Raw genomic sequence first — 13,939 nt, forward strand, 5'->3', positions numbered from 1 at the left:
CAGTTACTATCAAGGAATCAGAAAGCTATCAATATATTTCTAACTATTTATTTGTGACAAACTTTTATGTATTTCTCTAATGTCCTAGTCAGAGGAATTTGCAAGAAACTATATTACAATTTTCAACTCTCATTTTCAAAAGGAATTTAGTGAATACTCAATTTCAGTTCCACATATTTATTATTTCACTGCAGTATATGAAACTAAGGTATGTACATAAAATATCTTTCTAAGAATTGACACCTAGAGGTGTAGATTCATTTAACATTAATAAAATTTTGCTAATTTAATGTAAATCAGCCTGTTAATAAAGGTTAAAAAATCAAAGTTGTGGACAAAAAGGAATGCAAAACCTGCACTTCAATTAAAGGACAATTTACTTCCTCAAACATTTCACTAGAGAAACATATTATTAATCCAAGCCTTACATTAATCATTCATTTTACAATTCTTTTAAAATTCTCTAAGTAAGAAGGTTTTAAAAATTGCTGGCAATTTTCTTACAAATACACTTCATACACCAAAATTTGCTACACTAAATTGCATACACTAAATTTGCTGCTAATCTGAAAGGTAAATTTCTAAAATTAGAGTAATACCAAACCTTATGAACAAGTCTACTTTCAGCACAGAAATGTGTGATTTTGGATTGTCTCTTTACACCCAAAAATTGAAACATGGAAGCATCTCAATACTCAAATACTCAATATCTCATAACAAAACACTTAACAAAGCAAATGCTTCCAGGTCATTGATGAACATACATTTTTTGCTGCATATAAGATAACCACTACACCCCCCAAGTCAGAGTAGCAGAAGCTCAAACAGGAAAACCACAAACACAGACACTGTCGAAGATGAACAGTATTTTACTTCCTATGCTCTCTCATGCAATCTCCAAACACACTGTACTTTAGACCACATGAAAAAAACCTTACAAAACATTGAGATAGAAGGGCTTCTTTGGGGGGAGTTTTGTTGTTGGTTTTTTTGTTTTTTTTTTTTAATAAAAACTTTAATCCTGAAGACTACTCACCTAAAATGAGATGAAGCTTTGTATCTGTCTGGAAGGCATAATGTAACGTGACCAAAAACGGTGATTGCCTAATGTGCTCCAAGACTTGTCGTTCTGTCCTTGTGTGCTCAGTTGTTTTGGCTTTTTGAACTATAGTTGCTTTCTTCAGTACTTTCATGGCATACAGTTTTCCAGCATCATGGCCGCTTACTTTCCTCACCAGGAACACTTTTCCATAGGCTTAAAAATTGGGGAGGGGAAAAAAAAAAAACCAAAACCAAAAGCAAAGAGAAGAAACACAAAGAAGAGAAAAAAAAAAAAAGACAAAAAGAAAAGACAATACAAGTTACCTACCTGTACTATAGATCTGTCTAATACCATTATTACTTTCAATTAGTCATTGTTACGGCAGACAGTAATCACCCAGGCTAAAAATCTACCAAAACACTTTCCGTCTTTCAGATTGACCTTTACTGAGCAAAATTTCAACCCAATGAGCTTCATAACTGAATGCTGCAAGAGTGGGAAAAGCAATCCAACCACTTCAGTATTTAAAAATTATTTTAAAAGCTGATGATTTCTTCCTTTGTAATATACTAAAACGTCCATATCTAGAATTAAGCAAGAGTTCCGAGTAAGAGAGATGCTATTTTTTTGTTCTTAAAATAGTCTGCCCATATTTGCACAACTCCTATACTTTCATTACTGGTTTTAAAGCACAGAAGTTACAAAAACCTGTAGAAAAGCCAATGAATTCTTCCCATCAGTATTTCATACATAGGAGCTTTCTGAGGCTCTCATAATGAGCTTAAAAGGACTCCTAGGAATCCTACATAAATAAATGTGATACCACTACTAGGCAAACCTGTAGAAACAGTAAAGGTTAGAATTAGTGTCCAGTTGCTGGGCCATGATTTCATTGCAATTACAGAGATACAGCAGGATAGCTTGCATAACTGGAATACTGTCATGGATGGTTGCATACTTTTTAGGAAAGAGGCCAGAAAGGCAAGGTGGTGGAGTTCTCTTTATGTAAGACAAAACTTAAAATGTATCAAGCTCTGCCTAGGGGTAGATGAAGGAGGAGCCAAGAGTTTATGGGTAAGAATTAAGGGATAGGCTAAAATGGGTGACGCTGTTTACTATTGACCACCTGATTAGTAAGAGGAAGTAGATGAGGCCTTTCACAGACAGCAGAAGTAGCTGTCACGATCACAGGCTCACAGTTTTCATAACCACTCCCACAGCTGCTGGAAAGACATCACAGCTTGGTACATGGGAGCCCAGGAGGTTTCTGCAGAGCACTGATAACTCTGACAAAGGTGGTGGGGGAGCCCACAGGGAGAGGTGTGTTGCTGGACCTTGTACTAACAAACCAAAAAGGACGGGTTGGTGATGTGATGGCTGGTGGCAGCCTTGACTGCAGTGTCCATGAGAAGCTGGTGTTCAGGATCCTGCATGGAAGAAGCATGGCAGTAAGTAGGATTATAGCCCTGGACTTCAGGGCTATAATAACTCTGGCATCTTCAAGGGCCTACTTGGAGGAATCTCATAGGTTAGGTCTCCAGAAGGTAGAGTGGGTCCAAAAGAGATGGTTAATATTCAAGTAGCACTTCCTCTATGCTTAAGACCAGGACATCCCTGTGAATAAGAAATTAAGCAAAGGGAGCTGGAGACCTGCATGGATGGGCAAGGCACTTCTGGCAAAATTCAGGCAGAAGAAGGAAGTTTACAGAATGTGGAAAAAAGGTCAGGCCACTTGGGAAGAATATAGGAATATTGTCCAAGTATTGCAGGTATGTGTCAAGGAAATCAAAGGTCCACTTGGAATTAAATATGGCAAGGGATATCAAGGACAACAAGAGGGGCTTCTTCAAGGATATCAGCAGCAAAAGGGAGACTCAGGAAAATGTGGGCCCACTGCCAAATGAAGTAGGTGCCCTGGTGACGAAAGGTACAGAGAAAGAGTTACTGAACACCTTTGCTTCTTACTCGCTGCTAAGGCTGGTCCTCAGGAATCCCAGAGCCTGGGGACTTTCCCTTGGTTGAAGATAGGGTCAGACAAACCTGATACCCACAAATTCATGAGCCCTGGATGGATTCACCCATGAGTGCTAAGGGATTTAGCAGATGTTATTGCTAGACCATCATGTTTGAAAGGTCATGGAAAACAAGAAAGATTCCTGAGAACTGAAGAAAAGCCAATACCACAACAGGCTTCAAAAAGGGCAAGTGGTAATCTAAAAAAATAAATAGAATGTTAGAAACTTCAAAGAAAGTATTGAAGTGAAGAAATAACACAAATGTACCACCCCCCATACCTTCAACACAAACCCAGAAATCCCTTATGCTGTGTTAGAAATCCTTGTGTGCTCCTGTCTTGAATGAAGCACGCTATTTTGGTACCTTCTGTCTTCTGTCCCCAACTACCCTGCTCCCATCAGAAAAAAGTATAAAACATTCAAAAGGGATAAAAGAATTCCTCTAAATATGAAGGGAACTAAACATACTTCCATGTTTTATTTAGCCTGAAAAAGTAGAGTACTTAAGAAGATTACAGAGAGTTAAAAAAGAAAAAATCAAAAACTATAAGAACTAAAGTAAAGAACAATTTTCATTATTTTTAGAAACAAAATAACTAAGGCAACAAATTAAATCATTAGGTATCAGCATTAAGAACTAGGCAAAGCACACAAACAAATATGCAGTTAAGCTGTGGAACTAGTGTTATATGATACTGCAGCTGTCAAAAATGCAGATGAATTTAAAAAGATTACATAAATCCCTGAGGGAGAGGAAAGCACATCAAGTATTGCCAAACACTGAAGAGAATCTCTGGCTCAGGCAGACCCCAAACTGCAGGTTGCTACAAGCTCACTAAGGAAACCATCATTGTAAGCCTCTCCTTAAGCCATCACAAGACAGAAAAACAAACCAGCTGGTTGTTTTGTCCGACCCTTGTAATTACCTTCACACTATTTTCTCAAAGAGAATGTTCAATATCTCAAACCTGACGTACACTAGACAAGTGTATACTGTCCTGATGTGAAACACTAAAATTTAGTTGCCCTTTAAAAATGCTACAGCATACAAAGCTCCCAATAAGCATCACGTGCAACTCCAGATTTCTTGCTGGATTTTTCCCAGACAGGTAATAGAGAGTTTTAAACTACCAAATGACATGTGAGCTTTTTTCCTAAATCCAGGTTCTCCTCCAGTCAGTATATAAAACTGATACTGCTCATATAGTGAACAATTATTTTTAAGAAGTTTTTTACGTGACTCATCACACCCTAAAGAAACGTGCTTCCCTTCTTTACAGAACTCATTACTGGCAAAAAGAGCTTTCATAAAGTAAGTTTTCATAACATATCTCTCAAGAATGGCAAATAGAATAGGTGATTGTAAACATCTTTCTATTTTGTGAGATATGTAGGACAGTCTCTTTCAAGACTTTGCATTTTATGTTTCATTTCCCAACCTTCTAGTTACAAGATCTCAAGCATACCTAAGCCAGACTGAATGGTCACCAGGTACTCATCAAGAAATGGATAAACAGATGTAAAAGGATTACTCTAGTAAAATAGGCATGAGCCATAAATCCTGTCACGATATACCTGAATCAAGGTTATACAGACCATAATATTGTGACCACAGTAATACTGTTATGCATATGCACCATTTTAATCTTATTTCCTATTTTCCAATACTAGACGTTAAATTATTTTTAGCATCTGAAAAACAGATTCCTACTACTGAGATAATTGTTTTAAAGAAACTGCTTCCAAAAGTAGTATTTACATTTTTATAAGGAGTTAGTTCTCAAAAAAAAAGTGTAGGTAACACTTTTGCATTTTCTAACAGGCAACAAAAACAGTGCAGAGAATGGCCTTAACCTGCATTTCCCAAATGCTTAAAGAAGAAGCCCTAGTTTACACCAGGTTTTAAATGGAGTTTGAAAATTAACTTCCCTGTGGCTTTCTGAAAAGCAGTCTAGAGCATTAAACGTAAGTTTCCTTAGGTTCCCAGGAAACAGTAATTTTATCAGAAATGTTGGAGAACATTAAGCTAAATTAAAATAAAGAAAAGCCTCAGGATTTTAACACTTGGCTACCTGTATCTTTAATCACATTTCATAAAAACATATAATAATGCATCTTAAGTGAGAGAATGCGGTACCTACTACAGCTTTACACGTAGTATCAGAGAAAATTATCTGGTACAGTGTAATGGCTGTAAGACTCTCTAGAAACAACACTCTTGTTACCATAAAAGACTTTGCAACATAGAGCTTTGCCATGGTACAAATTGTTTCTTCAGGAATCTGAAAAGGACTGACAGAAAGATGACGATTCTCAGCATTTTTTATGAGAATAAATCTCAAGTAGCACTATTTTAATCAAATGACTCATAATATATTCAACACCAGAATCTCTGATATCACCACAAGATATCTACTTAAAAGACAACACTGCAAAAGCAATTTATTTGAGTGGCAGCAAGGAGAGAGCACATAAGCTAATTGCAATACTCTTACCTGACAATTGTACTTCAGTAAAGCTTTTTTAATTTCTCAAAGAGCAACATTTTAGTGTTCATTCTCATAAAATCTCATGCACATCTAATCTATGCCAAGGCAGAAATATTTAGCCAGCAATATATACCCCACAATGAAACACACACAATCACCAAATATCCAGCCCCCAAATTCATTGAAAATACATTAAATGATAGAAAAACTAAAATACTATATATAATACATACACAAACTATGTTAGACTGACCTCGCAGCTGAAGAGAAATAAAATAAAAATTTTAACAGTAATTATTAGTTGCTGAGTTATATGGACATCAGCCTTTATGATGATTAAGATATTTCACACCAGCAGTTTATAGGAAATTTCCACTCAATTCGTGAGATAGAAAAATATAATTGGGTGCTAAAAACTCTTTCATTACTGCCCCTTCCATGAATACAAATTCATAGTAATACATAGTAAGTATATATAAGCATACCTACAAGTACACTTAGACAGAAGTACATATATAAGTATTCATACTAATACGTATCACCATTCTAAGTAACAATTCAGCAGGCCATTAGAATATTCTAAAATACATAGTTGCTGAAAGACAATGAGTTAAAAATATGAAGTATTCTTTGTTTCCTTGTTCTTTCTGTACAAATGCAAGCACATTAAGGCATTGCATCACACCAGCTAATTCTAACAGAGAAAAAGGAGTGCAATTCTTATTGTTTATAGCACAATGGATGGTTTCTGTGGACTCCTAAATTCATCAAAACTTTATACTTGTACCCAGACAGTTTTTTAAAATTAATCTTTTCAAGTGTTAACGTAAGCTACACCTTTTTCTTAAATTACTTTTTTACTGTTAGCGTAAGAATAATCATGAGACTACAAAGGAGAAGGCTCAGAGGCACAAAATATTTAAGGTTTTGAATAAATTTCATTGTATTCTTGCATGGTGTATGTTATGAATGTATTGTGATGTTGGATTTTTGCATGTTCCTTAATGTTAGAAAAACTTTACCTAGGTTCTGTAATGTAATACATGATATAGAATGTCTATTGTTTATGTAGTCAATTTAGAAAAGATAGGCAGAGAAAGTCTTCATATTCCTGGAGTATCTTATCAGAGAAGAAGAAAACCCAGAAAACCAGAGAGAGAAGAATTTATGGAGGGAGCAGAGACGGAATGGAGCCAAGGAGGAAGATAAGGCTGATGGGATGATACACAGAAACTCCAAAGAATTTATGAATCATGCATGATTGTGATGAATATGCAATAAGAGATGTACTTTTAAAGATGATCTTTTGGATGTAGAGGTGTGCCTCTGGCTCTGCCAAAGCACCCGGCCGTAATACCCTTTTTGCTATTGTCTCCTAATTGTCCCTTTTATTAAACCTTTGTTAAAATTTTATAAAGAGTGAACCTTGTTTTTCACATATATGCCTAATGACATCTTTGCTCTGCAATTTAGATTTAATCTGCCCAAGGAATATGGAGGTAGAACTCTCACTGTGCTAGTATCTGTCCATATGAATTAAAAATTGGAATGTGGCAAAATTAGAAAAGCATATAGCTCTAGCAGCTAAAAATGGGGGGGGGAAGCTAAACAGAAGCCTTAACAAATCTCAAATAGCATTCTGAAGAATAATTCCAGTTTTTATTGTCTATGACCAAACTGCCAAAAACAGGCAAGAATCACTAATGGAATTTTTTCAATGTTATTACTTACCCCAAGAACAAATTTTCTCTCCCATTAAGCAAGAGAGTGATGATTAATATGAAAAGCAGAAAGTGACAGGAGAGGGTAAGTTGCATCTTAAAATGTATTTTATATCAGCATTTTGCTTTTGTTTATTTTTTGGCTTTTTACCTTTTTTTTAAAAAGTAAATGCTATTACAGTAAATAGTTATGGCAGACAATACATGCCTAACTTTTTTTTTTCTTTTTTAAAGCATGTAAGTTTTTAGAAGGCAGCTCTCATATGAAAGACAGTCTACCACTGGATAAAGATGCCATTAATTTTTAATTATTACAAGAATTAAGGTAAATAATTTTCTTCAAAAATTGTTTTAAAGGTACTGCATACTGCTGAAGTTTGATGAAGTCAGAACAAACAACCACAAGCTGCCTGAGAACATCATCTTATTTTCTCCTTTCCTTCTTCAGTGTAAGACTGTTTTTGCTGTTCTCTCTGACATTAGTTCCAGTAAGAATCTTTGTTACTGATCTCCAATTTAATGCACAGATTTTTTCAGAATTCTCTGGCGGATGAATATGACAAATTTGTCCAGGTTCTTATATTGAACACAGCCCCCTCTTTTCAGTCTGCTCTTCATGCAGAAAACTAATCTTCCATTTCCAAGCCCTGTCTCCAATTAGTCATCCCACCTAACAATCAGTATACATTCTAGCTGCCCTCAGCAGAAACTGAAGTAAAATATTTAATTGGAGTTTGGAATTATTTTTAGACACTCACTAATTTTGGCTCACTCTCTTGAGCACAGTATCCCCACTTCTTTCTTTTTCCTCCTTCTATGAGAGAATATTTTATATTTTCTTCAATATGCTTTGAAAGAACTAACTTCATTTCACCGTCTTAACTTTGTCAGAATACTTTCTGACCTCTTAGATGAAACTTCATTATATGTCCTTGTATAACAAGATTTTTGAGATAGTTATTTAAATCTGACATTCATCCCACTAATTTTGTTCCCTTCATATGAATAAATCATTCCGATTCTGAGGATCTTCCACATATAAGGTAAATATTCTTCCTGTATAAGCACTTAAATCCAAAAGATCACGTATAAAACATTCTCTCATATATGTTAGTTAGATTCTTGTTTCTCATTATTTTTGTCTTCTCGTAGGTCAAAAGGTAGAATGGATTATAAGTGCACGTGCTCAGGAACTAATTGTATTGTCTCTTCTTAACCGCAGTTGAAAGAGTGAACGAAAGTGGCATTTAATGAAGTTCAGTAGAGAAAAAGGAATAATGCTTGGTGGAAAAATGTATGAACCAGAATGCACTCTAGAGTGTTTTGTTATTTTAAAAACACATTTTCAAAGAATGAAGCAAATAAGCCAAGTGGGCGTGCATAAATCAACACAGCCACCTTCTCCTGTTGTTCCTTTCCTGGCTTTGGGAAGCAATTAGATTACTTTGCTGAAAAGTAACCGTCTTCTACAGAATAGACTCTAGTTTTCCTTGTCACAGGGAGAAAAGCTTTAACTAGACAGGACGGACAAGCAGGAAACATGAACACGGACAGGAAATCTGAAAATTCTGTATTAGCAAGGCTATACAATAACAAAGAGAAAGACTTGCGCAATTTCAAAAAGCGTATACTGAGTAGAACACGGGGCAGTCAGAAGTCAAGCCAGTAATAATTTGTTCCCAGAGCAACAAGTACATTATTAACAGCTTCATTAACAGTGGCATACTGTCATGTATTTCATTTTACTGAAGTAAAGTGCTACTGATTTCTTCAACGGATAAGTTTCGTCTATTACGACCCCCTAACCGCAGTGTAAAAGAATCCAATTCAGACTTTTGCTTCCTTGTCTTTCCTCTGAGACTCAGGTCAAAAGAAGAAAGCATATAGCATGATACAATTTTAATACCAAAAAGCAAAATGTAACAAGTGTGCTTCCAACTGAGTGCATATATTAGAAGAAAACAGACAAAAGAATGTAAGAAAGCAATTCATACTAAAGAAAATAGTAAGTATGAAATTATGCTAAGCCACAGCATGAAAAAAGTTATGGCAAAAAATGGCTTCCAAAGGAGAAACATCAGCACACACAGATACTATTTCTAATAATCTTAAATGTTTGTGGTTTTAAAATATAAAGCTTAAAAATGAAGATTTAAATAAACCTTCACTGCTACTACCCGAAAAGAATCACCACCAAGTCTGTAAGAAACCATCACAATTACATATCCTTATGCAAGGATATCATTTAATTTAGCATGTTTTGAGTATCTTCTGTGGTTATTCCAGCTGCTTCATAGCAGACTATCCTTAAAATATTGTAATTAGTTTAAATAGCATCTACAGTCATCACTTAATGTAACTGTGAGGTTTCAATATATTCTCCCTTGCATTACTGTAGATCAATTATTAGTTTGAAAACACTGCATGCTGCATAACTCCACAGTGAAGCATTTTAAAACAGCATCACAGTTTTATTTAGCATTAGTTACATTACAGTACTATCAATAATACAATAAAAATACCTCACACCAGGATAAAGCTTTCACTGCCAGAGTAAAAATAGCTTTTGTCTATTTGCTTATAGCAATGCCCAGAATGTTTCTCAAGTTAGGAAATTAAACTTCATCAGCAAGAACATCTTAGTAAGGTTCCAGAATCTCTAGTACTGGAAGGGTTTTAAGAATGAATCAGCACAAGGGGTGATACAGGTATAACTGACTGTGTCTTGGGCCAAACAATTAAGGGACCTCTTCAAGGTCTGACCTCTTTGGAATCCTGTTTCCAGGAATTCCATGTTACAGCAAACATTGCCAACTGACAGATGGTCACTTACCCAAAAGCAAAGAGAACTAGCTCCATTCTGGTCAGGTCATTGGCATTTAATGCCACCCAGTAATTAGAAAGCAGCAACCTCTGACACATCTAGTGCATGAGTCTCAGCTGTCATAGGCTTGAGACTGAACAAAGCTTCTTGACTGCCCTGACAGTCTAGATTTCTGAAGCAAAAACCTCAGGCTATGATTAAAACTGCGTATCAAAAAAGTGGAAAAAAAACCAAAAAACAAACACCACAACAAATGCCAACTAGTCCTCCTACAAATGCCGTTCCAGGAAATCCAAGGAGTCCTTGGATTCCTAAAGTTTGCAAGAATCGTTTAGTCAGTTCTTAAAATAGTTTAAGATCTACTTAGACAGAAGACATTTCTGGAGCAAGAAGACTACTAGACCACGATGAAGTCAGACAGGCATGCTTATTCCACTTTATTTTTTTACTTCACACACACACACAAAGTCAATCCCACTGTCATCCGATGAAGGAGCCTTTTCTGAAAGGGGTCCCTCAATAATTACCCTGTTAACCTGAGTGAATAGGATAGCTTTGCACTGTGAGCCTAAGGATTACCTGCTGTGGTTAAGAGTATTCCAGGCCAAGAAAAATTTGGCCAACCTGTTCATGAAGGAAAGAAGGCACGGGAGGTAGCAATGAATGACTGACAACAGTTTAACAGCAGCAAAATGGGCTATTTCAGAGGTACTGCCTAAAGACAGGAGAAGGTCAGGCTACTACTAGTCTGAACTTGAAGACTGGCCCTTATGAAACCACCAACTTACTTTGTAACCCAGATGCAATAGGTGTAATATTAGCGTGATCTCAGACCAATGGCAAAGGTAACAAACAGACAAAATTCCAGTATGGGACAGGTTTTCATATACACACATATTTACAAATCCAGCCAATGTTTCCATCAGCAGGAAAGAAAGACATCCTCACATAAATGCGTAATTATTTATAATTTCATTTTTGTCAACCGCACTCAGATCCACACTGACCATTTCAGAAAGTCATGATTGCTTCTACCTAGGAATATGCAACATTTATCTATGAATATTAAAGCTTCCTTGTGTCTGCCCCTAACTACTGAAATTTAACAGCAAGGGTTCAATTTTTTAGCATGTTTAAATTTAAACTTTTAAAAATTTACTGCAGAAACAGGAAAGTATCCTCTCAGGTGATTTAAGAGCTTAACTAATTTATGAAAGAATCAATATGACAGCTAAAAGTGAAAATCAAAATCCTTTGCTCTTTTCAGTGATGTTTTGGGGAATTACAGCCTCACTGCCAGCCATTCATGGCTGATAACACCCAAAAATTTGGCATCATTTAACTAGCCTAAAACTTCTGCAGACCCTGATGATAGTCCACCTTCATGATTATCCCAAGCTACTCAACAATGCATCTGATTTAATACTGACCAAAAAAGCGTAAACACCCTAAAAAGAATAAGTGTCATTACTTTTGGTCTGTATATGGCCCTGTCTGTGTGTCCCTTTAGCAAAGGGGAAACAAAGGGTTTTTTTCATTACCACCAGTAATCCTACAACATTCTAGATATCTCCAACATTTTGCTGAAACCCACAATACAATAATGAACTTTATCCATCTTATAAAATACTAGGATCTGACTAGGACAGAAAGTTATGGAGCCAGCAGTGACCCTAAAACAGATTAGTCAAAAAATGGGGCATCTTATCTAATAATATATTAAAATTACTGGTTTTTTCCCAAAACTTAACAAAATTACCAAGATCATGCCTTAATTTAGATTAGGTTTTCCACAAGCTATATTAAATTCTCACAAACTTTCGACCAGATGTTTTCCTTTATTTTTTAAAATGTGCACCTTAAAACGTGCTGTGCTAAAACATGTGACCTCCAATTTTGCATGATATTTGTGAAAAAAAAATTGAAAAAAATACACTATGCAATACAAAAGTGCTACCTTCCTAAAGAATGTTCCAATTACCAAAACCTCAGCTAGAAAACTAAATCATACATATGAGTAATGCTTCCAACATTTAACTTTAAAACAGTGCATCTTACCCCCTGTTCCAAGAACTTTCAGGAGCTCAAAGTTTTCAATGCCAACTTTCTCTGCATGGCCTGTCAAATTTGCTGAAGGGAAGAAAAAAAAAATCACATCAGATACGTAGCACACCAAAACACCATTCTGACATCTTACTACAATAAAACCAAGTTAGCAGATGAATTAAATAAGCAGCGCTAAGAAGACAACCAATTCCATACTGTATTTAACTGGAAAAGCAAGGGAAAGCAATTTTCTTCCTGCCATCAGTGTACCCAAAGGCATAAAATCACAGAAAAATTGAAGCCTATCTAGTTTGTATACACCATCTTTCATTGTATGACTGGGCACCTGTAAAATGAGTCCAGTTCTACCTTGTCTGTAATCTCCAGTCACATAGTTACAGACAGCAATCAGGCCATTCCTTAGCCCTAGCACCCTGAATACTCAGTTTTTTGGATTATATGGTGTTTGGGAAGACATAAACACAGCTCCAACAACTGCTCATGCATTTATCACAGGATTATTAAAGACTCTACTAGTAGCAAGTAGAAATGACCTTAAGTCTACATAACTCACAAGTATGGAAGGTCAAAGCTGCTACAAAGTTGTCATTTGTTGCACAGTTTGCACTATGTTTATACAAATCTATACAACTTTGAGTACTTATTTTGTCTAACATACATTTTTCTAAGAAGGGATATAAAGACCTCTGTTTAAAAACAAGGAGTTGCACAGGGTTGCTTTGTTGTTTATCGCCTTTTTTTCTCTTCTAAACTCCTATAAGAAAGCCTTAAGCAGTTGCCATTTTTTCCATCTTTCATTACCATCATAATATTATGCACCCATTTGCATCTATATGACTGTAGACCATTCAGCAAAACCCCTCACTGAAATGATCTAGGCTGAAAAGCAGCAAGACAAAAAGTTAACTAAGTCTGGCAAGACAAAAAGTTAACTAAGTTTGATTATTCACATCCAAGTTCAGTTCCCTGATCCACTTTACCAAGCAGCTTCATAAGCACAATTAAGGATGCAGCATCTAACAGCAGAAGTTGCATAAGCTGGCTACTAAAAGAATGCCTCAAATAGAAACTTCTACACAAACTGCATGTCTAAAGGCTAGTAAAGAGAAAAAGTCTTCAGTTAGGATAGGAGATGCTGACATTAACTTACTAATTTCACAGAAATTCTCATTTGGTTTGACATTTCGAAGAAACTTTATATGCTTCCTAAATTAGTGTCCAAATGTGTAATTAATGTCCACTCACAGAACTGCAGTAACTCAACAACTCAAAACACAAAGCTTTGGAAAGACCTCTCTGCAAAGATGAACCAGTGTAAAAAAAATCCAAACACTAAATAAATCAAAAAGCAAATTCATGACTTATTGCACCAATCCTAGGAGTCTGCACACACATACAAAATGTACTTAGTTGGGTCAGGGCAACATTAGTGCTCTCAATGCGAAACAGTGGTGAAATCTCACCTAAAAAGAGATTATTTTCAATCTATATAATTCATCTTTTTGAAGGATTAATCAAACGGTGTAAGTGCAGAGACACTACTTGAAATCACTGTGAGATTATAAAGTCTAAAAGAGCTTTCAGGTTTTTTTTCTTGTATGACCAGAAGTACACACAAGAATTTTTGCAAATCTGAGGGAATCTACAAGCTACTCTAACACATTAAAAAACACAACATAATCAAGTTATTATTATTAGAGAAAGATTAGTTTTGTGATCAGTTCCATTTTAGTAACATGTACTAGGCAAGACTGTACCAGAATCCTTAACAAAACAGTGAG

At 35.7% G+C, this 13,939-nt stretch overlaps 1 protein-coding gene across 4 annotated transcripts in view; it reads right to left on the bottom strand.

Moving 5' to 3' along the window:
• RPS6KA5 (ribosomal protein S6 kinase A5) overlaps positions 1-13,939 on the bottom strand; it is a 76,027-nt gene that overhangs the window by 50,458 nt on the left and 11,630 nt on the right. For 3 of the 4 annotated variants that reach the window (XM_042047135.1, XM_042047136.1, XM_042047139.1), the window contains exons 2-3: positions 12,150-12,221; positions 1,037-1,255 (exon numbers count right to left, since the gene is read on the bottom strand). In XM_042047135.1, coding sequence (XP_041903069.1) covers positions 1,037-1,255; positions 12,150-12,221 — 291 coding nt within the window. Of the gene's footprint in view, positions 1-1,036; positions 1,256-12,149; positions 12,222-13,939 lie in introns of those variants that run through there. The other variant, XM_042047140.1, reaches the window with a different exon arrangement.

This window comes from Corvus kubaryi, unplaced genomic scaffold (assembly GCF_017639235.1).
Source record: "Corvus kubaryi isolate FWS band 111438036 unplaced genomic scaffold, C.kubaryi_AGA036_p1.0 66, whole genome shotgun sequence".
Taxonomy (NCBI): Eukaryota; Metazoa; Chordata; class Aves; order Passeriformes; family Corvidae; genus Corvus; species Corvus kubaryi.